At 42.5% G+C, this 22,878-nt stretch overlaps 1 protein-coding gene across 1 annotated transcript; it reads left to right on the top strand.

Annotated features, from left to right (window-relative positions):
* Positions 1 to 485: 485 nt before the first annotated feature.
* On the top strand, positions 486 to 22,248 carry SMIM13 (small integral membrane protein 13). Its single transcript, XM_019986105.2, has 2 exons — positions 486 to 1,066; positions 17,844 to 22,248. The coding sequence occupies exons 1-2, from the start codon at positions 991 to 993 to the stop codon at positions 18,029 to 18,031; spliced, it is 264 nt and encodes an 87-aa protein (XP_019841664.1). The 5' UTR covers positions 486 to 990; the 3' UTR covers positions 18,032 to 22,248.
* The last annotated feature ends 630 nt before the right edge of the window (positions 22,249 to 22,878 follow it).

The following is a 22,878-nucleotide window of genomic DNA, read 5'->3' as shown; positions in this document are numbered from 1 at the left end:
TATAACAACATCTATTACGGGGGGAAAGGGAGATTGCATGCCTCTGGCCCCTCTCTTTGGCAGGGAAGCAGGTCTCTCCTCAAAAGTCCCAAGTATCCAACTCTCGCCGCCAGCAATAGGGTTAGGTTCACGAGCAACCAGTTTTTCAGGCAGCTGCGTCCCCTTTCTTCCTTCTTTGTGGTTCTTCGGTCACGGTGGCTTCCAACAGAACGACTCTCTGTGTCTGAAATCAGCACGGCGCTTTGGCACACCGCGGGAGGGGTAGACCACTGCACGGATTCCGAGAACCGCAGTCAGTAGGCAGAGGTTGGGCTTGAGGGAAAAAACCGTAGGCTGAGGGAGGGAGAAGGAAAGCAACTGCGTTGGCGGTGCATTCTGGGAGTTGTAGTCCCCGTGAGGGCGGCCTCCTCAAGGCTCCTGCGGGCTCTGCACTCCATCTCCCAGCAAGCCCCGCGTCGCAGAGGCGGCGAGCGGTGGGGGCGCCGAGTGACGAGCTGCCGCAGGGGGAGGGGGCCTGGGGCGGAGAAGCGCTGCGGACGCCGCGAGGAGACGTTACCTGCCATCTGCGAGGGGAGCCGAGGGACTCTCGGGCGGGCGACCGCGAGGGTCAGGCGGCCGCCGTACGCTCCTGTGCTCGCCCTCTGTCCGCCTCAGGGGCTCGCGGCGTCCGCCATGGAAGCACATCCGGCCGCCTCCGGGGTCTCCCGGAGCCGCGTCCCCGGGTCCCCGGAGCGATGAGCGAGTAGGGACGCCCCCACGCTCCGCCTCCCGCCCGCCATCGGTCGGCTGCCCTGAGAGGGACCGCGCGGGCCGGCCGCCGGCCGCGGGGCAGCCCCCGCGCCGCCCCGCCCCGTCCCGCCTCCCGGGGGCGCTGCCTGCGGGTGGGGGCGGGGGGCGTCCGCCGCTCATGCCGCCCCGGCCGCTGAAGCCCCCGCCGCGCCGACCTCCCGCCTGCCCGCCCGCGCCCGCCGCCGCCCCGCCGCCCCCAAGATGTGGCACAACGTGGGGCTGACCCTGTTGGTGTTTGTGGCCACGCTGCTGATCGTGCTGCTGCTGATGGTGTGCGGTGAGTGGGTAGTTAACACCCGCCGACTCGGCTCCTCCTGCCGACTGGCTGGTTCTGTCTCTCGTTTTTAAAAGAGAAAAAAAGAAAAAAGACGACCTGGGTAGGCACGTGACGAAAATCCATCGGTTCTCCACTTGCCCCTCGGGAGTGAGCCCGGAGCTGGGTACCCCTGCCCACCGCGGGCCCGCTGGCGTCCCGCAGAGGAGGGAGCCGGGTCCAGCGTTGGGCGTGTGGACCCGGGATTAAGCCTGGCCGCCGCAGCGCCTCGATCGCCACCCTTGTCACAGATCAGCCCAAATCCTCACCTTGGCCTGTTTGCGAAGGTGCAGTGATCGGTTCGTCCTCTTTCTGTCTTTTTACGTGTTCTGACTCTCGATGATAAAGCGAGGGAGGTTTCATTACCTTCCTTGAACCAGAGGCAGAAGCAAGAGCTGGTTTTGCAGCACGCGTGAGGTTGTGTGCTTGAAGTTTAGGCGTAAGCTGAATTCCAAACAGCAGTGTCGAGACGAGGCAGAAATTAAAAAACACCGGCTATATTAAACTTCCAGGGTCAGGTAACCTAACTCTTAGTTCTGTAGTAATGGTGCTATTTTGTTTGCTGTGATTTTTTTTTTTTTTTTCCCCTTCCCCTCCATGGAATGAGACGACGTGAAACTTTTTTTCTCAAGGTAATTTTAGCGCAGTTGTAGATCTTTTTTTTTCTTTCTTTCTAATACACTATAACTGGTAGCTACACCCTCTTCTCCTTCTGCCCTCAATCTTTCCCAGCATCAGGGACTTTTCCAATGAGTCCTCTGTCGCATCAGATGACCAAAATACTATTGGATGGCATCACCAATGCAATGAACGTGAACTTGGGCAAAATCTGGGAAATGGTGGGGGACAGGGAGGCCAGGCATGCTGCAGTCCATGCAGTTGCAAAGAGTGGGACAGGACTGGGCGACTGAACAACAACAAACAACAGCAGATAGCCACAGCTCTCTTAGCAAAGGGACTGAGCAACTGTGAACATTTGGGAAAGTGTTTACAACCAGATGTCAGTGAGTTTGCTTTTTCATAATTATCATATTGAAGTATGGATTCAGGTTGATGCAATAATTGGTTAGTATTCAAAATACGGGGCTTATTCATTACCTGATTAATGCACCAAGTGCTCAGCGTCAGCTGTGTTTGGAGACATTTAGGCATGTACATATATGTATATTTGTATTTATATACTTGTATGTGTATTTTAAATTTTCTTTTACATGACCATATACATGTGTATAGATAAACTTGTGTGTATATACTTGTTTGTATATTTTTAGTTTTCTTGCTTTTACTAAGGCTTAGAGCTACTAAGGTTAGAGCTAACTTCTAACTTACAAGCTTTTCTGATGATAAAGCAATTGGAAGGCCTTTCTCAACTTCCTGCCTGTGATGTCAGGATTTGGGGCTACTTGCAGATGTTTAGGATCCTTGAAATAAGGAAAACCAAATCTTTGTGGTTTGTGTGGTTATGAGGAAGGAGATAAACATACTCTCCTTTCTGATTTAAACATGCAAACTACCTGGAGATGGCAATGCACCACGTGAACCATACACCACTTCCTTGTTCTTCCGTTGCTAAGTCGTGTCTGGCTCTTTGGGACCCAATGGACTGCAGCACACCTGTCTGTCCTTCACTATCTCCCGGAGTCTGCTCAAACTCATGTCCACTGAGTCTGTGATGCCATCCAGCCATCTCATCCTCTGCCGCTCCCTTCTCATCATTTTATAGAGTATTTGCCAAACTTGCCTTTGAGACCTCAAAATTCCTATTTGCTACATATTCAGACTTGCTCTCTCAGTCTCCAGTAGCCGTTTGACTTAAATTCTACTCATTTTTCTAAAAGTACCCTGCCCTTTGACTTCAAAAAACAATGTGGAATGAGAGGTGAGGTGTGCCAAGTAAAAGAATGCCGTATTTTGATTGGAGTGGTGGAGACTAATAGCTGTAAGAAGTAATCTGAGCACTTTTTTGTTGGGAGAGTGAATTTTGGGGTAGCTTCATGTTTTGGCTAGTGGGGGAGCCTGGGGCTTAGGGAGGGGGAGGGATGGATCCTACCAGATTTGAGAGAAAACTAAGTCTGCTGTAACAATATAGACATTAAACCACAGAAATTAATTTTCTTACAGTCTGGAGGCTAGAAGTTCAAGCAGGGTTACTTTCATGGTGTCAGCAGGGTTAATTTCCTCTGATCCTCTCTACTTGACTTACAGATGACCATCTTCTCCCTGTGTCTTAACCTTTCATCTGTGCGTGTGTCTATGTCCTCAGTTCAGTTCAGTTCAGTCGCTCAGTCGTGTCCGACTCTTTGTGACCCCATGAATCGCAGCACGCCAGGCCTCCCTGTCCATCACCAACTCCCGGAGTTCACTCAAACTCATGTCCATCAAGTCGGTGATGCCATCCAGCCATCTCATCCTCTGTCATCCCCTTTTCCTCCTGCCCCCAATCCCTCCCAGCATCAGAGTCTTTTCCAATGAGTCAGCTCTTCGCATGAGGTGACCAAAGTACTGGAGTTTCAGCTTTAGCATCCTTCCTTCCAAAGAACACCCAGGGCTGATCTCCTTCAGAATGGACTGGTTGGATCTCCTTGCAGTCCAAGGGACTCTCAAGAGTCTTCTCCAACACCACAGTTCAAAAGCATCAATTCTTCGGCGCTCAGCTTTCTTCACAGTCCAACTCTTGGCGTCCATGCATGACCGCTGGAAAAACCATAGTCTTAACTAAACGGACCTTTGTTGACAAAGTAATGTCTCTGCTTTTCAATATGCTGTCTAGGTTGGTCATAACTTTTCTTCCAAGGAGTAAGCGTCTTTTAAATTTCATGGCTGCAATCAACATCTGCAGTGATTTTGGAGCCCCCCAAAAATAAAGTCTGACACTGTTTCCGCTGTTTCCCCATCTATTTCCCATGACTATGTCCTAATCTTATGTAATAAGAGCACCAGTCATATTGGATTAGGGCCCCATCCTTATCAATTTATTTAACCTTTAAATAAACCTTTAAAGGCTTTGCCTCCAAATACAGTCACATTAGGGATTAAAAATCAATGACCTGGGTCTGCCCCAAGAAATGCATAGCCTGAAAGAACTCTGACTGGTTCTTTCACATAGTGAATTCTGATTTTCAAATTTCAGGTTCCTTAGGGAGGTCTTCCTTCTCCTATCTGTTGGTTGTACTTTCTTGCCTCTCATTCTTTCTAAAAATATTTTCCACTCCTACTATTCACTGAAACTGCTGTTGTCAAGGTCAGTAGCAAATGGCCTCTGTATCACCAAGTCCATGGTCACTTTTGAGTTCTAATTCTCTTTATCCTCACAGACTCATTCTGTACAGGTGAGCATTCTTCCCAAGAAGCATTTCTTGTGGCTTCTGTACACTCTACCTTCATGGTGTTCTTCCTACCATAGTGGTTAATTGTTTTATCTTTTCCTGTCTTCCCATCCTCTAGAATTTAACTCTTTTTGACTAAATCTATGATAGGAAATGTTTTACATTATTCCCAGTACATTCATAAGTATGTAAATTACATGTATCAATCAGTTTATATGTACATGTATCTGTCTACCTACCATCGCTCTTATCGCTGAAATAAAAATTTTGCAGACTAGGACTTGGCCATTACTCCATGAGATGCATGCTATTTTCTACACTCCTATAATACATTGTGTTATAGTAAAAATAAATATATATTTCTGTTTTCACCTTCCTTCCATTCTGTCCCTTATCTTGTTCTAAAGATTTAAATAGTAACTGTAAGTAATGACTAGCATTGATATCTCCAGCTATCATGACTCTCCCGCACCCTAGGTTCATGCCTCAGTACTCTGACTTGGAGATCTAATAACCAGCTCAAACTAAACACATCTAAAACAGAACTTCATTTCTACAACCTGTTTGTTCCTCCCTGCTCACATGTTATCAGCAGCCAGGGACTTGGGTGTCATTCTTGGATTTTCCCGTTCCTTACAAATACTCCATCTGGAAGTCACTTCAGTTTTGTCTCTCTCTCTCTCTTTTTTTTTTTTTTTGCCTTCCAGTGTTACTGAGCTATAATTGACATACAGCACTGTATAAATTTGGAGCTTCCCAGGTGGCTCAGTAGTAAAGAATCTGCCTGCAATGTAGGAGATGAAGGTTTGAACCTTGGGTTGGGAAGATCCCCTGGAGAAGGGAATGGCAACCCACTCAGATATTCTTGCCTGGAGAATCCTGTGGACAGAAGAGACTGGTGGGCTACAGACCATGGGGTCACAAAATAGTTGGACACGCCTGAGCGACTTAACAACAATTGTAGAGATCTAAGGAGTGCAACTTAATTGATTTACACACATCATGAAATTATTATCATAGTAAGTTTGGTGAATATCCATCATCTCATAGATATGGAAGTAAACAAATAGAAGAAAATTTTTTCTAGTGATGAGAACTCTCAGATTTACTCACTTAGCTTTCATATAGAACATACATCAGTGTTAATTATATTTGTCTTGTTGTACATTATGTCCCTAGTACTCTTCTTATAACTAGAAATTTATCCCTATATTCAATCCCATCCCTCTCCTCCCCATCAGCCACAGATCTGATCTCTTTTTCTATGAATGTGTTTGTTTTTAAGTACTAATTGACCTACCATACTGTTGATTCCTGTTACAGGATATCGGGATTTGATATTGATATACATTTCAAAGTGATAGCCATGAAAGTCTAGTTATATCTGTCACTGTACAAAGATACTATATAGTTATTGACTTTATTCCCCATGCCGTACAGTTCATACCCATGACTCATTTACTTTGCAACTATAAATTTGTACTTCTTAATCTCTCTCACCTATTTCTCCCTGCCGCACCCCTCCTCCTTTGGCAACCATGTTTGTTCTCTGTGTCTATGACTCTGTTTATGTTTATTTATGGTTGTTCATTTGTTTTGTTTTTTAGATTCCACCTGTAAGTGAAATCATAGAGTGTTTTTCTTTCTCTGGCTTATGACACTAACATAATACCTTTTAGATCTATACGGGTTGTTACAAATGGCAAGATTTCATTTTTTAACCCCTATGGCCGAGTGATACTCCACTGTATACATATACTTACTCTTTGTTATCTGTCCATTTCCCTTTGCACCGACCATCTCAGTTTCAGTCTGGTTGTCAGTTTTGTCTGTGGTGGTTTGACTCTTTGGCCATGGCACTCAGTGGTACAGAGGCTGGCTATATTTTCTGTGTTTGTTTCCTCCAACGAGAGTGTAAAGCTCAGTGGGGACAGGGGCCTTCTTTGGCTTGCTCATTGCTCTGTTCCTGGATCTTGGAGAGTAATGCCTGACATGTAGAGGGCCCTTGTATACTTGAAGTAGAAGTGAAGAAAGATTGCTCTGTATAAATTATTAAATTCCTATTAGAAACACACTCTTAAGTGTAGTACAAACCCAGGTTGTCTCAAACTGGATAACCCTTGTATTACTCAGTAACATACACTTAGTGAACTCTTACGTTCAGGTGCTGTGGTGGAGGTCATGAGTATTCAAAAATTAATAAAGCACAATCCCCAGTATACTTTCTTAAATGTCTGGTAGAATTAATTTAGGCCAGGACTTTTCTTTGGGGGGAAGTTTTTAATTACAAACTCAGTATCTTTCATTTGGGTTAATGTTGGGCTATTCCAGTTAACCTGTTTTTTCTTGATTGAGCTTTTGAGTTTGTGTTTTTCAAGCACTGTGTCTGTTTAATCTGAATTAATATTCTCTCATCATTTAATATCTGTAGGATCTGTGATGATGTCTTCTCTTCGTGGTATTGTGTTCTTTCTTTTGCTTATCGTCAGTCTGGGTAGAGGTTTATGAATTTTATTGATCTTTGAAAGAATCAGGATCTTTTTGTTTTACTGATTTTTTTATTTCTTTTTTGGGTGGGATCAAACCATTTTATTGAGGGGCTTCAGGGGAAGAGCGAAAAGCTGGGAGGACAATGACATCTGACATCCTTCTCTGAGTCATCTGCCCAGCTCCTCAGATGCTGAAAGGCTGATTTTTTTATTTCTTGTCCAAATTTTATTTCATTGGCTTATGTTTATTTTCTTCTATTTATTTTGATTTTAATTTGTACTTCTAGTTTCTTATGGTAGAAACTTAGATTATTGATTTTAAACTATTCTTATTTAAAAAGATAAAAATAGATATTTAATGATGTAAATTTCTTTTTAAGTATTAGTTTTGATTTTTTTTTAGAAAAAAACTTTATTTGGTTCAAAATATTTTTTAGTTTCACTTGTGATTTCTCCTTTGAATTGTGAGTTATTTAGGACATTTCTTTTTTTCCCCCTATATATCATTTTATCATTTTCTAGTTACATTTTATTATAGTGAGAAAATGTATCTTGTATCATAGAATTTAAGAAGGTTTACACTTAATGGGCTTCCCTGGTGGCTCAGATGGTAAAGAATCTGCCAGCAATGTGGGAGACCTGGGTTTGATCCCTGGGTTGGAAGATCCCCTGGAGAAGGGAACGGCAGCCCACTCCAGTATTCTGGCCTGGAGAATCCTGTGGACATGTATATATGTCCATGGGGTCACAAAGAGTCAGACACAACTGAGCGACTTTTACTTTCACTCTTAATGAGACTAATTCATGGTCTCTTTTGATGAATGTTCCACATATGCCTGAAAAGAATGTTTGTTCTGCTGTTATTGAGTGGAATGTTCTGTACCTGTCAGAGCTTGGTTGATAACATTGTTTGATATTCAGTGTTATCACTGTGGTTGATAGCATTGTTCAGCAGTTCTGTTTATCAGCTATTGTGTAGGAATCTTAGGAGCTCTGAGATGGGTCAACTGGTGAAAGTCATTAAATCCTTAAGTTTATGGTACTTTTGGTGTGTATTGAGGGTGGGGGTTGGAGGATGGAAGTTTAATAGTTTGTGTGGGGTTTCTACTCTGTATTCTAAAACATAGAAGAAGCAGAAGAAAAAGTAGATAAGCCATACATTTTCCTTCCTTAAGGAACACTTGTCGTGGGAGGAGGACTGTTATTAATACAGTGACAGATGGAAGTGAATGTGAAATCCTAAAGCAATCACCCAAGAGAGTGCAATACTGAAGAGATAGTATAGTAGAAAGATGTAAAAATTATGTGTTCACGTTGCTTAAAAGGGCTTCCCTGGTGGCTTAGATAGTAAAGAATCTGCCCGCAATGCAGAAGACCCAGGTTTGATCCCCGGGTCAGGGTTGCTTAAAAATGTCAGTGACAGTGGTAATGACCCCTTGTCTGTAGAGTTTGCCCTAGGTGGGGAAGAGACTACAGCCTAAGAGATGGTGACGATGGCTAACCTTTGATGAGTAATTTATAATATACAGGCATTCTCCTTAGCATGTGACACATATTCATTCTCTTTATTACTGTATTGTCTCTTTGAAAGTGTGTGGTGTTGTCTGCATTTTATAGACGAAACTGAGACACATAGAGGTTAACTTGCTCACATTTCAAGTGAGTTGTTGAATTAGGATTCATAGCCAAGCAGTATGGGTGCAAATTTCTTTGAATTAAGAAATTGAAGTGGTAATCCAGTTAACAGTAAGGATGGAAGATGGCGCTGGGAATGTAACAAAGGAAGTAGACAGGAGAGGGTTTATTAGTGTAGAAGCCACAGTAGGGGAGGGCCATCATGCTGCAATACCCTGTTTTCCACCTGCGGGGTGGGGAGGGGATACAGTACCCCTTATGGAAATATGAGCATCAGGAAAAGGAAATGTCGGACGGACATACTTTTTAAAGGTGTCTTCCAGACAACGAGGTAGAGATTCCTTCCTGAGGTTTAAGAAAGGGATAAGTATGGATGAAAAATTTAGTCACATGTAAGAGAGCTCATATTTGGATCTATGGGAGTGTTGTGATAACTGAAAGGAGAGGAAAATTTTAAAAAAAGAAGAGGTTTTAAAGGGAATTTTAAAACTGTCCTTAATTTTCTGGATAACAGGGATTGAGGTGTGGAGGTATTTTGGTTTGACATTGTGTTGGATCAGTGATGGTCCCCCGTGTGTCTTTACAAAAGAGACATGCAGTAGAGGGAGCTTTGTGGGAAGAGTTGAAAGAGCAGGGTTCTGTTTTCACTTTGCCTGTGTCTTGGCCTTGGACATACTACCTTAGAAGTGAGCCTTAGCTGCCTTCTGTGTAAAAGGGAAAAAAGGTTACAGGATGGAACGTGGAAAAGAGCTTTATACCAATTGAGATTGGTATTGAGCCAGTCAGCTAACCATTTAGATATCATCATGATGGTGGGATTAAGTTAAGACTGGAGAAATGAATCCACAAAGATAGGAATTTTTTTCTACTGCACCCAGGCTTTTTGAACTAGAAAGATCTTGGGTAGGAAGTCATGTTCTCATTTCCTAATTAGTGTTTTGTGTTTTAGCCATACTTTCACTATGAAAATATGAGAAATTTGATGCACTTAAGGAAGAAGAGAACTGGAGAAGGAATGGCAAACCCCTTCAGTATTTTTGCCTTGAGAACCCCATGAACAGTATGAAAAGGCAAAAAGTTAGTACACTGAAAGATGAACTTCCCAGATTGGTAGGTGCCCAACATGCTACTGGAGATCAGTGGAGAAATAACTCCAGAAAGAATGAAGAGTCAGAACCAAAGCAAAAACAACACCCAGTTGTGGATGTGACTGGTGATGGAAACAAAGTCTGATACTGTAAAGAGCAATTTTGCATAGGAATCTGGAATGTTAGGTCCATGAATCAAGGCAAATTGGAAGTGGTCAAACAGGAGAGGCAAGAGTGAACATCAACGTTTTAGGAATCAGCGAACTAAAAGGGACTGGAATGGGTGAATTTAACTCAGATAACCATTATATCCACTACTGTGGGCAAGAATCCCTTAGAAGAAATGGAGTAGCCATCATGGTCAACAAGAGAGTCCAAAATGCAGAACTTGGATGCAATCTCAAAAACGACAGAATGATCTCTGCTCATTTCCAAGGCAAACCATTCAATATCATGGTAATCCAAGTCTATGCCCTGACCAGTAATGCTGAAGAAGCTAAAGTTGAACGGATCTATGAAGACCTACAAGACCTTCTAGAACTAATACCCCAAAAGATGTCCTTTTCATTATAGGGGACTGGAATGCAAAAGTCGGAAGTCAAGAAACACCTGGAGTAACAGGCAAATTTGGCCTTGGAATACAAAATGAAGCAGGGCAAAGGCTAATAGAGTTTTGCCAAGAGAATGCACTGGTCATAGCAAATACCTTCTTCCAACAACAAGAGAAGATTCTGCACCCATGGACATCACCAGATGGTCAACACTGAAATCAGATTGATTATATTCTTTGCAGCCAAAGATGGAGAAGCTCTATACAGTCAACAAAAACAAGACCAGGAGCTGACAGTGGCTCAGATCATGAACTCATTATTGCTAAATTCAGACTTAAAGAAAGTAAGGAAAACCATTAGACCATTCAGGTATGACCTAAATCAAATCCCTTCCGATTATACAGTGGAAGTGAGAAATAATTTCAAGGGATTAGATCTGATAGAATGCCTGAAGAACTATGGACGGAGGTTTGTGACATTGTACAGGAGACAGGGATCAAGACCATCCCTAAGAAGAAGAAATGCAAAAAAGCAAAATGGCTGTCTGAGGAGGCCTTACAAATAGTTGAGAAAAGAAGAGAAGCGAAAGCAAAGGAGAGAAGGAAAGATACACCCATTTGAATGTGGAGTTCCAAAGAATAGCAAGGAGAGATAAGAAAGTCTTCCTCAGTGATCAGCACAAAGAAATAGAGGAAAACAATAGAATAGGAAAGACTAGAGATCTCTTCAAGAAAATTAGAGATACCAAGGGAACATTTCTTGCAAAGATGGGCACTTAAATAAAGGACAGAAATGGTATGGACCTAATAGAAGGAGAAGAGATTAAGAAGAGGTGGCAAGAATACACAGAAGAACTATACAGAAAAGATCTTCAGGACCCAGATAATCACGATGGTATGATCACTCACCTAGAGCCAGACATCCTGGAATGTGAAGTTAAGTGGGCCTTAAGAAGCATCACTATGAACAAACCTAATGGAGGTGATGGAATTCCAGTTGAGCTATTTCAGATCCTAAAAGATGATGCTGTGAAAGTGTTACACTCAATATGCCAGCAAATTTGGAAAACTCAGCAGTGGCCACAGGACTGGAAAATGTCAGTTTTCATTCCAATCCCAAGAAAGGCAATGCCAAAGAATGCTCAAACTACCACACAATTGCGCTCATCTCACATGCTAGTAAAATAATGCTCAAAATTCTCCAAGCGAGGCTTCAGTAGTACGTGAACCGTGAACTTCCAGATGTTCAAGCTGGATTTAGAAAAGGCAGAGGAACCAGAGATGAAATTGCCAACATCTGTTGGATCATCAAAATAGCAAAAGAATTCCAGAAAAACATCTACTTCTGCTTTAAATCTTTGACTGTGTGAACCACAACAAACTGGACCAGACTACCTGACCTACCTCTTGAGAAATCTGTATGCAGGTCAGGAAGCAACAGTGAGAACTGGACATGGAACAACAGACTGGTTCCAAATAGGAAAAGGAGTACATCAAGGCTGTATATTGTCACCCTGCTTATTTAACTTATATGCAGAGTACATCATGGGAAATAGCGGGCTGGATGAAGCACAAGCTGGAATCAAGATTGGAGAAATATCAATAACCTCATATATGCAGATGACACCAACCTTATGGCAGAAAGTGGAGAACTAAAAAGCCTCTTGATGAAAGTGAAAGAGGAGAGTGAAAAAGTAGGGTTAAAACTCACATTCAGAAAACTAAGATCATGGCATCCAGTCCCATCACTTCATGGCAAATAGATGGGGGAACAATGACAGGCTTTATTTTTGGGGGCTCCAGAATCACTCAGATGGTGATTGCAGCCATGAAATTAAAAGATGCTTACTCCTTGGGACCAACTTAGACAGCATATTAAAAAGCAGAGACATTACTTTGCCAACAAAGGTCCATCTACTCAAGACTATGGTTTTTCTAGTAGTCATGTATGGATGTGAGAATTGGACTATAAAGAAAGTTGAATGCCAAAAAATCGATGCTTTTGAACTGTGGTGTTGGAGAAGACTCTTGAGAGTCCCTTGGACTGCAAGGAGATCCAACCAGTCCATCCTAAAGGAAATCAGTCCTGAATATTCATTGGAAGGACTGATGCTGAAGCTCCAATACTTTGGCCACCTGATGTGAAGAACTGACTCATTTGAAAAGACCCTGATGCTGGGAAAGATTGGGTGGGAGGAGAAGGGGACGACAGAGGTTGAGATGGTTGGATGGCATCACCGACTCAATGGACATGGGTTTGGGTGGACTCCGGGAAGTGGTGATGGACAGGGAGGCCTGGCGCATGGGGTCGCAAAGAGTCGGACGTGACTGAGCCACTGAACTGAACTGGTGAGCTCATTCCTCTGATTTGCTGATCCTGCCCTCTTCCATGGTGATGAGTTACTTTGAGCCTTTGTTTTCTTATCTAGAAAATGGGGGTAATGATTCCTAGTCTCACTAGTTCAGAGGGCTAATGAGAGTATTAAATGAAATGTTGAATGTAAAAGCACTTGGTGAACTGAGAACTCTGTGATTACAACTGTCCTCTGGGTTTGTGGCGTGTTGATGGTGATGGTTCATTATTCGGGTTCAACTGCCGTTGCTACCCTTCTGCTGCCAGCACATGTATCTTGCATTGTTGTTGTGTTAGCTGCTCAGTCGTGTCCAACTCTTTTCAACTCCATGGATGTAGCCTGCCAGGCTCCTCTGTCCAGAAATTCTCCAGGCAAGAATACTGGAGTGGGTAGCCATTCCCTTCTCCAGGGGATCTTCCCAACCCAGGGATCGAACCTGGGTCACCTGCATTGGCAGGTGGGTTCTCTACTATTTGAGCCACCAGGGAAGCCCTTTATCTTGCATAGAAAGGCAATATACAGTGCGTTTTCATGGAATGCATCCTCTGAACTAATGCTTGGGTACTGGCACACGCAAGTTGAGTACTTCTGTGCTTATCCCAGGATACACAACCTCTGTTGCCAGCCCGTTTATCTGACACACAGACTTGCCTTTTAAACTGTGAAAAACTGCAGTACTTGTTTAACAATTAGTATACATTTTTGACTATAAGTGCATATAATTTTGTTCAGTCCTTCTCCCTACCCCTTCTTTTTGTTATCCTTCCCTCCCTCCATCCATTTTTCTCTTAGAATCCCAGGACAAGATAGGAGACCCGTGGTCTGTAGAATAAAAATAGGTACAGAGTTTCTGGTGTCTGCATATCAGGTTTGGGTGGGAGGAACTGTATGAGCTACACTTCTACAAGAGGCCCTGTAGGCATTTATTCTTGCCTAAAAAATCTCATGGACAGAGGAGGCTGGCGGGCTACAGTCCGTGGGGTCGCAGAGACTTAGTGACTAAACAGCAGCAGCAGAGGAACTATGAGTACATGTGTGTTACGAATATTTCACCTCTCTCCTGCGCCTCCATTGCTTATCCTTTTCTCCTTTTCCTTGGCCACTTGCTGTACTTGATCTGCTGTAGCACTCATATTTCTTCTTCACGTGACTTCTCTTTTCCGCACCTACCTGTGCATCAGAATCGTCTAGGGCACTTAGAAAGGATGAGCAAGCACAATTCTGGAGACTGATTTGCAGGGTCCGGGTGAGTTGCTGGGAATCTCAAGGCTCCCGAGCAGAGCATGGTGAGTAGCCAGTTTGAGTGATGCACAGTGTGGTCATCACATGTGTAGGGTCATTCCATTGGACAATAAATAAATGCTTTCAAAATTGTTTTCCACTTAGACGCGTTCTTCTCCCTAAAAGGGAGAATAGGACTTCCAGCCTCAGCAAATCCTACCTCACCTGGAGGGAATGTGATGTAGAAAGACAGTCTGTAGTGAACAACAGTTTGGCTATAAAAGATCTGTGAAGAACATTTCCTCACAGTACCTGTCCAGAAGTTAAGAAGTTTGTTGTGGTTTAGTCACCAAGTTGTGTCCAATTCTTTGTGACCCCCTGGACTGTAGCCCGCTGGACTCCTCTGTCCATGGAATTTTCCCAGCCAAGAGTACTGGAGTGGGTTGCCATTTCCTTCTCTGGGGAATCTTTCTGGCCCAGGGATCGAAATTGTGTCTTCCTTGTTGGCAGGTGAATTCTGTACTGTTGAACCACCAGGGAAGCCCACAGAAAAAGCTGTTTTTATTTCCAGGTCTAATGAACATAGCCAGTGACTATTAGCAGTTTTATCTGGCACTGTAGTACCTCTCTTAACTTTTTCTTTGTTAAGTCACACTTTTCCAATTTACCTGTTGGGAGTTTTAATAGTGGTTCTTTTTCCAAAATAAATGTTATGTGGTTGTGTTTCCATTCAAACTGCTTGGCATTTTGAGTGTCATCCTCTGTTCAGACAGTTAACGCTGATGAATGGTCTGTTGCCTAAGCACCAGCTCTTCCCGGCTCTAAGTGCCGGGAGGTAGAACCCCCCTCCCCTGCCGTCTCCCCAGAATTACAGCTGTGTGAGAACTTAGTCTTTACTTGGAGAATAACCTGTGGACTTCCCCGAATCTAGCGAATACCCCTGCAGTTCTTGGTTGTTCAGGTTCACCGCTACAGTTCCCTTTTTAACTTTGATTTCTCACCCTGTCATTACAGTAGCCGTTGAGAAAGGCAGCACAGTGGATGTTTCTTTGGCTGCCCAGAGGATGAGCTCCACATCTGTATTAGGGAGAATCCTCTGCCTCATGATTTTTCGTGGGAAGCAGTATCCCTACCTACATGCTCTTCCATTTGCAACCCTCACTCCACCCAGGCAGAATAGGGAAAAATGAGCTGCTTTTCAGGTTTGCTTAACTGCGGGTGAAGGTAATAATAAAAGAGGTGTGACATGCTTTAGCTGGTGTGGTGGGGAGGGGAGTGTCGTGTGTGGAGGCTGTAACTTGCCACCCCAGCCCCTGGAGTCTCTCTGATTGGCTACCGCATTCTGAATTTTGACTTCAGATTGAATCCTTTACATTGTTTGGTTGCTGGCAGTGATTTTTTTTTTTAAGTCTTTTGTTTTGGATGTGTTTTATTAAAATTGAGAAAGAGTTTGTAATCTCACTGAATGGTCTTTTATTTCTATCTCCCGAGACTGACTGCTGAAGCGGTCTGCAGTTCCTTTCTTGCAGACTCCTATGCTGGGGGACTTGACTTTCTCTGAACCATCCCAAGGGCAAGAGTATTTTATGGTGGGAGCCCCACTGATGACAGCCCTTCCCTCTTCGGTCAGAAGAGTTCCAGTTACTTCCCTTTACATTCTAAATTTCTGCTCATTTTATACCTAATAGCCACTGTTAGAATCTTGGATCTTTATGAGGTCAAGACTATCATCATCATTGATTAAGCTTGCTTATAATTTTCCTGATGGTAAATTCACCTCCATAACATCTATTTAGCACTTAACTTTTAGGTTGAGTTCTCAGAATTAACCTGAGAGGTTTTCCTTGGTATCTTGAAATCACCTGGGCTTATTTAAGCCAATTAATGGTATTTGGGTATTTAAAACAAGAAGTCTACAGAGTTCAGTTCAGTCCAGTCGCTCAGTCGTGTCCGACTTTGCGACCTCGTGGACTGCAGCACGCCAGGCCTCCCTGTCCATCACCAACTGCCGGAGTCTACCCAAACCCATGTCCATTGAGTCGGTAATGCCATCCAACCATCTCATCTTCTGTCGTCCCCTACTCCTCCTGCCCTCAATCTTTCCCAGCATCAGGGTCTTCTTAAATGAGTCAGCTCTTCGCATCAGGTGGCCAAAGTATTGGAGTTTCAGCTTCAACATCAGTCCTTCCAATGAACACCCAGGACTGATCTCCTTTAGGATGGACTGGTTGGATCTCCTTGCAGTCTACAGAGTATGCATGATTTACTTGTTGGTTTCTGATATTTTTCTCCTGATTTTTCTGATTGTCAAAACATTTTTCTATGTCCACTGTGGAAAAATTTTGATATGGACAGAAAAGTATCATAAAAAAGTGTAGGTTCCCCCAATTGACCTATAGATTCAATACAATCCCTGTCAAAATTCTTGCAATTTTTTCCCCCAAAATTGACAAGATAATTCTAAAATGGCACATGGAAATGCAAAAGACTCAAAATAGTCTTGAACAAAGTTCGTGAACTTATACTTTTGATTTTAAAACTAAACACAAAGCTACTATAATCAACATGATGTAGGTATGGCATAAGGATAGGCAGATCAATGGAATAGATCTTTGTGACGCCATGGACTATACAGTCCATGGAATTCTCTAAGCCAGAATACTGGAGTGGGTAGCCGTTCCCTTCTCCAGGGGATCTTCCCAACTCAGGAATTGAACCCAGGTCTCCTGCATTGCAGGTGGATTCTTTTACCAGCTGAGCCACAAGGCAAGCCCAGAAATAAACTGTAACATTTATGATCATTGGAATTTTGACAAAATTGCCAAGACAGTTTAATAGAGGGATGAATAGTCTTTTCAACAAATAGTTCTGCAACAATTTAGTATTCACATGCAAAAGGATTAATTTGGATCTTTTACACCAAAGTTAAATAAAATCAATCAAAGACCTATATGTAAGAGCTAAAACTAAAAACTCTTAGAATAATGCATAGGCATAAATCTTCATGACCTTGAGTTAGTGGTTCCCTAGATATGGTGCCCAGAAGCATGAGCAACCAAAGAAAAACAAAACAAATGGATTTCATCAAATAAAAACTAACTTAGGCTCCATCATAATTAAAAAACTGTCATACTTCAAAGAACATGATCAAGACAATGAAAAGACCAGCCCACAGAATGGGGAAAAAATGTTTGCAGATCCTATTTCTGATAAACAACTGGTATCAAGAATATATTTAGAATTCCTACAACTCAATAAAAAGACAAGCTGATTATAAAATGGGCAGAGAGGTTTAATAGACATTCCTCCAAAGAGGATTTACGAATGGCTAGTAAACACAAGAAAGATACGTTCAGCAAGTTTAGTCATTAGTGAAATACGATCATAAAAGCCACTTTGATACACCATTTCATACCTGCTAGGATGACTATAATAAAAAAGGTGGAAAATTGAAAGTCTTGGTGAGGATGTGGAGAAACTGAGAGCCTCTTACATTTCTGATGGGAATGTAAAATGGCACAGCTGCTTTGGACAGGACTTTAGCAATTTCACAGATAGTTACATGAAAGTTACCATATGACCCAGCAGCTCTACCCCGTGGTGTACAGTGAACCCTCGAACAACACGGGTGTGAACTGTGTAGGTCCGCTTATGTGTGAATTTCTTGCCCTGAATTCATACTGCAGTTAAGTGCATGATCTGAGGTTGAATCCTTGGGTGTGGAACCATGGGTATGGTGGGCCTACTGTAAAGTTGCAGATGGATTTTCAAAGGTGAGGGTCTAACCATGGCCTTGTTCAGGGGTCAGTTGTTATATCCAGGAGAAGTGAAAATATGTTAGTGCAGAAGTTTGTGCACTTGGTCATGGGCATCCCGTGTAATCCCAGAGTTTGTCTTTATGCCTTGTCCATAGTAAATGCTTGATAACTGTTTGTTACATAAATTGCAGTCGCTTACACATGTAGATTATGCCTCCTATTTTGTGGTGTACCCCTGACAACACAGAGTTAACTGAAATGCTCTCAGTTGATAATGCTGGGTGTAATAATTTTTCTGAATGTTTTTTATCTCTCTTTAGGTTGGTATTTTGTTTGGCATCTTTTTTTGTCAAAATTCAAGTTTCTTCGGGAACTGGTGGGAGACACCGGATCCCAGGAGGGAGACCGTGAGCCTTCAGGATCTGAGACCGAAGAAGATGCTTCACCGTCTCCGCACAGGATCAGGTCCGCTCGCCAGAGGAGGGCCCCTACCGATGAAGGCCACTGAGCCAGCCAGTCCTGAGATAGCGAATGACCAAGGGTTCTGGGAGTCTCTCTCTGTAATGATGGGGCTTTGCAGTTTGCTAAAGGAGTGAAGAACATTCATTCTTGGATTCTAAGTCCAGTTCAAAAAAAGATTTACATGTAAGCCATATGCAAATAAAGGGAATTTCAACCAAATCGGACCATTGCGGATTTCATCGTTAAGATAATTTTTGCTTATATGCTTCAACATATATACTTTTTATTTGACCCTTGGGCTTCTTTTCTTGCACTGGTATTAATCTGATAAATATTACAGGCTTGAAAAACCATATTTTATTAATGTTAGTTCTGTGCCATGTTTCCCCTCCCCACTCCCCGCCCCCACATCATGCCTTGTCTGAAATTGGGATATATCTCGTGGTTACAGTCAACCAGGCAACAGTCATGATGTAATTACCCTCGCCTGAGCACGTGTGGACCTCAGGCTTGTCATAGCATCATTACTGGTTGTTGGTATCAAATGTGTCAGGTTTAACTGGCTTTTAAAAATGTCTTCAAAAAGATTACACTATGATTCAGCCTTGAAACGAAAAGTCATCGTGTATGCAGAAAAGCACGGGAACAGAGCAGCCGGGCGTGCGTTCCATATCAGCGAAGCAAATATCCGTCGCTGGAGGAGCGACCGAAATTCCATATTTTCCTGTAAAGCCACCACAAAGTGCTTTACGGGACCTAAGAAAGGAAGATACCCGCAGGTAGATGAGGGTGTGCTACATTTTGTCAGTGAGACGCGTGCAAAAGGATTGCCCGTCACACGCCAAGCAATGCAGCTGAAGGCCGGAGAAATTGCCAAAGCCCTCGGAATAGACGAAGCGAAGTTCAAAGCCACCAGAGGCTGGTGTGATCGATTCATGCGTCGAGCAGGACTGTCCTTGAGGCGTCAAACCTCATTGCGTCCAAAGCTCTCCGCTGACGTTAACCATCGGGTGGTGCCCGAGCGCCGTTTAAAGCGGTGCTCTATCACCAGCGCTCTTGACGATGCCCAGAGGGGTGTGGTCTGGAGGAACGCAGACGCCCGTCTGAATGCTTCCGAAGAGTTAGACTCAGACTACGACGTTATAGTCATCACTTAACCAGCTTATTTCATCATGCACTTCCTGGATGTGTGCACAAAGGTTGATGCGATAAATACCTGTTTAAAAGCTGTGTTTGACTAAATCAGAAAACCAGACATTCTGCAGAATACAAAAGCATCGTGTCGTAGTTGAATTGGCTGTGTCTCTTCTTGGTGATATTTATGGTGCATCTTACCGTCGATGGTATCTTAGGGAAAAAGAAATAGTCTGTAAATTTATTTTTATTCCTAGGATAGCAACTATTTATTGGGGAACTTAATCCTGACTCTTACCATATCGTTAAAGTAGTTATCCTCTGAGACACATTTTGGAGCATCCTGTTCATGATTCTAGAGTAGAAGTGTGGGGATCTGGGCTCTGTCCTCTTCCTTCAGGAAGGGTAGGCTTCATTACTCCTTGCGCATGGGAGGACTTCACGCTCAAGGCAGGTGCTGAGGAGATACTTCTTCACAGACAGCAATTCAGCGACAAGGCCTCCGAGGCGCTGGGAACTGAGAGAGCGGGTGAGCATGCCTGCTTTACTGTAAAATGGTTCTTGCCCTGTTCCCTTGTTTGTCTTCACTGAACTTTGGACTGAGTGTTTCCTGGGGAAGAGAGCTATGCATTAAAGAACTTTCCCATTTAGTGTTGCCTGCTTTATATGAGAGTGAATTGCAAAGCCAACTTATTTTATTAATCTTAAGTTCTTTTTATTTTAAATGTTTGTTTCTCAAGAACTAGTCATTACAGAATATCACCTCTAATTTGACTGTGTAATTTTGTTTGATACCTCATACTCCATGCTGATAGTTTTATTAACAGTTCATCTGCTCCGCCCCGAGTTGATGAACACCTGTGCTGTCATTGTGGCCCTTTGCATGTACTAAAAGGGAATTTACAGAGTTTAGCTTTACTTTCAATATTTGCTAAGGGGAGCGGTCCCCAGCAGCTGAGAGCGGGGCACCGTCTTTATTTCCTTACTGGATACAGTTTTCTGTCTGTGTGAGTATATTGATCAGGCATTCATTTTAATGCTTTCATACTAGCTAAATATCACATTAAAGTGCTCATCAGGTAGGGGAAAACCTCATGCTTCTTGGTGCTGGGAGGATATTTGAATTGGATTTTTTGCAGGCTGATATTTGGAGCTAAGGATTCTGCTTTGTAGTGAATGTCTTAGGTTAGATAATAGTTGCTGACCAACTTTTTTAGTAGCTGGAAAGCTTCCTATTGTGTCAGTATTAAGACTGATGCCAACATAACCCCTAAAATATGCAAGCTGCTAAGCTGCTAAGTCACTTCAGTCGTGTCCGACTCTGCGACCCCATAGACGGCAGCCCACCAGGCTCCCCCGTCCCTGGGATTCTCCAGGCAAGAACACTGGAGTGGGTTGTCATTTCCTTCTCCAATGCCTGAAAGTGAAAATGAAGTCGCTCAGTTGTGTCCGACTCTTCTCGACCCCATGGACTGAAGCCTACCAGGCTCCTCCGTCCATGGGATTTTCCAGGCAAGAGTACTGGAGTGGGTTGCCATTGCCTTTTCCAAAATATGCAAGGGTCATCCACAAATTAATCCATGAAAAGATATACATGTTGGTATTATTTATTAATATTTATGCTTTTATGGATGTCTTTAAAAATAGAATTTTAAGAAATATTCTGCTTAGCTTGCTTGGGAAGTATGCCCAAAGCATATTAATAGCTCACACTCTGCCATGTTTTAACTCTTAGGAAAGTAAAAAGAAGTTGCTGCTGCCAATATGAGAATTCTACAAACTAATTTCTTTGTTTGAAACATTTTTTCCCCCTGTGCACCTCTTTTCCTAATAGACTCACCATAGTACATACTTCTAAGGCCACTGAGAGAGGCAAAAGAAATCGTTACCACAGAGTTACCTGTGTGATACAGCGTTTTTGCTTTTCCTGTTTTAGTGTTTTTGTAGCTGAACTTACTGAGCTCATCATAAGTGCATTTTCAGTTTCTTAGTAGTCTGTGGTTGATTTTGAAGCTTGGAGGGTTCAGAGCATGAAAAAAAAAAAACAAGTATTAGTCTTGTCTGAATTCTAAAACGAGGGGACTCTGGTGGGTGCTTTCATTTCTGTCCAGCCAACCACTTACAAATCGTTTTTCTTCTTTTGCTTCTGAAACTTCTGTGAAAATTGCGTGTATCAGATTTATTGGTAGCATTGCTCCGATTTCAAGGCCAAAAGACACTAAATATTTGTGTGACGCTGTTAAATAAAGTTTTTAAGATTTACATTCATCCAGTGGGTCTCTGTAGTGATGTTTTGTGGTGGATAGCCAGTTTACATGCTGACCTATTTCTTTAATGTTATCAGATTTAAAAACAACTTCAACCTGTCATTTTAACTGAAAGTTGGGAATATAGTAAGTAATGGTTTCACCAAATAGGGCATTTTAAACCAAAATGTGTGGAAAGATTTGAAAGTAGTGCATTTTTACTTTTTAGAGTTCCATGCTGCAGTATGTTTAAATTCAGTTTTTCTTAAAAGCTGTGTTTTAATGTAACATGTAACCAGTGTAACGTTAGCTTTTGACTGGTAAACTTGAAGTGCTTTTCTATTTCAGGTTGACTTTAAAAAGCCAATGAGCAGTACTCAGAGGTTATGGATTCTTAAGCAATTAATGGAGTAGTATTTTGATATGGAGTCTAAAATGAAAGCACCTTGTATTGTCTGCTTTTAAAGTATTCTATAGTTTTAACTTAAAGCGTAAAGAGTAACATTTTATCTTATATTAATAAAAATTAACATTTTTCACTTATTAATGTACATGTGTCACTTGCTTCATGACCAGCGTTTATTACCCTTTAAGTTCTATGCATAACCATTCACCAAATACTGCTGCTCTGGTTTCTTGAAGGAAACGGTCTGTGCTATGCTATGGTATGTTGACATCTTGCTGCTTGACAAATAGGTTTATAAGGAATTAGAACTGTGTGTGTTCATAATGCCTTTGTATAACGAGATGAGGAGTCCGTGTAAATGTTATTCGCTGTGAAACAGTTACTTGCTGTTAAAACTGGTCAACACTATGTCTAAAGCTTCTGTGGTTTGTCTGTATGATGTCACTTTACAAAGAATAAATTAAAGTGAAAACAAAAGTTGTGTTTGTTTCACTGATGAAGTATAAGAAGTATGAAGCGTCGCTTGGACGTGAGGGATTGGAAACCAGCCATTTTTACCAGTGGGCTCACCCTTCACCTCATTTGTCAAACTAAGCATCTACAAGAATTAGGACAAGTTAGCAGTAACATTCCTAGTGGATGAAAAGAATGGACTTGGAACCTAAGGACATACAGTGTTAGAACTAGTTTACATTTAACGTTTAGCCCTTTTTTTCTTCTCAGGCTTCATCCTGTATCCTCAAGATTGTTTGGAAGATTGGTTCATCGTAGGTCATGTCTCCCATTTTTTGGGGGTTAACCACCAGGAAGGCTGGCTGAGGGGACTGATGAAAGCCAAGTAAGAACATGGAGGGATGCTTTTTTTTTTTTTAATTCCAGTGTTCTAAGTTTTACTTTAAAGTCTTCAGTAAATCAAAGTTCTAATCAATGACAATATATTTAAACTTTTTTTTTTTTTTTAATTTTTAAATCCTGAACCCTCCTCCCTCCTCCCTCCCCACACCATCCCTCTGGGTCGTCCCAGTGCACCAGCCCCAAGCATCCAGCATCGTGCATTGAACCTGGACTGGCATCTCGTTTCATACATGACGTTTCACATGTTTCAAT

Source organism: Bos indicus, chromosome 23 (genome assembly GCF_029378745.1).
Source record: "Bos indicus isolate NIAB-ARS_2022 breed Sahiwal x Tharparkar chromosome 23, NIAB-ARS_B.indTharparkar_mat_pri_1.0, whole genome shotgun sequence".
NCBI lineage: Eukaryota > Metazoa > Chordata > Mammalia > Artiodactyla > Bovidae > Bos > Bos indicus.
The sequence above is the reverse complement of the archived record's forward strand: the minus strand, read 5'-3'. Positions and strand labels throughout refer to the sequence as shown.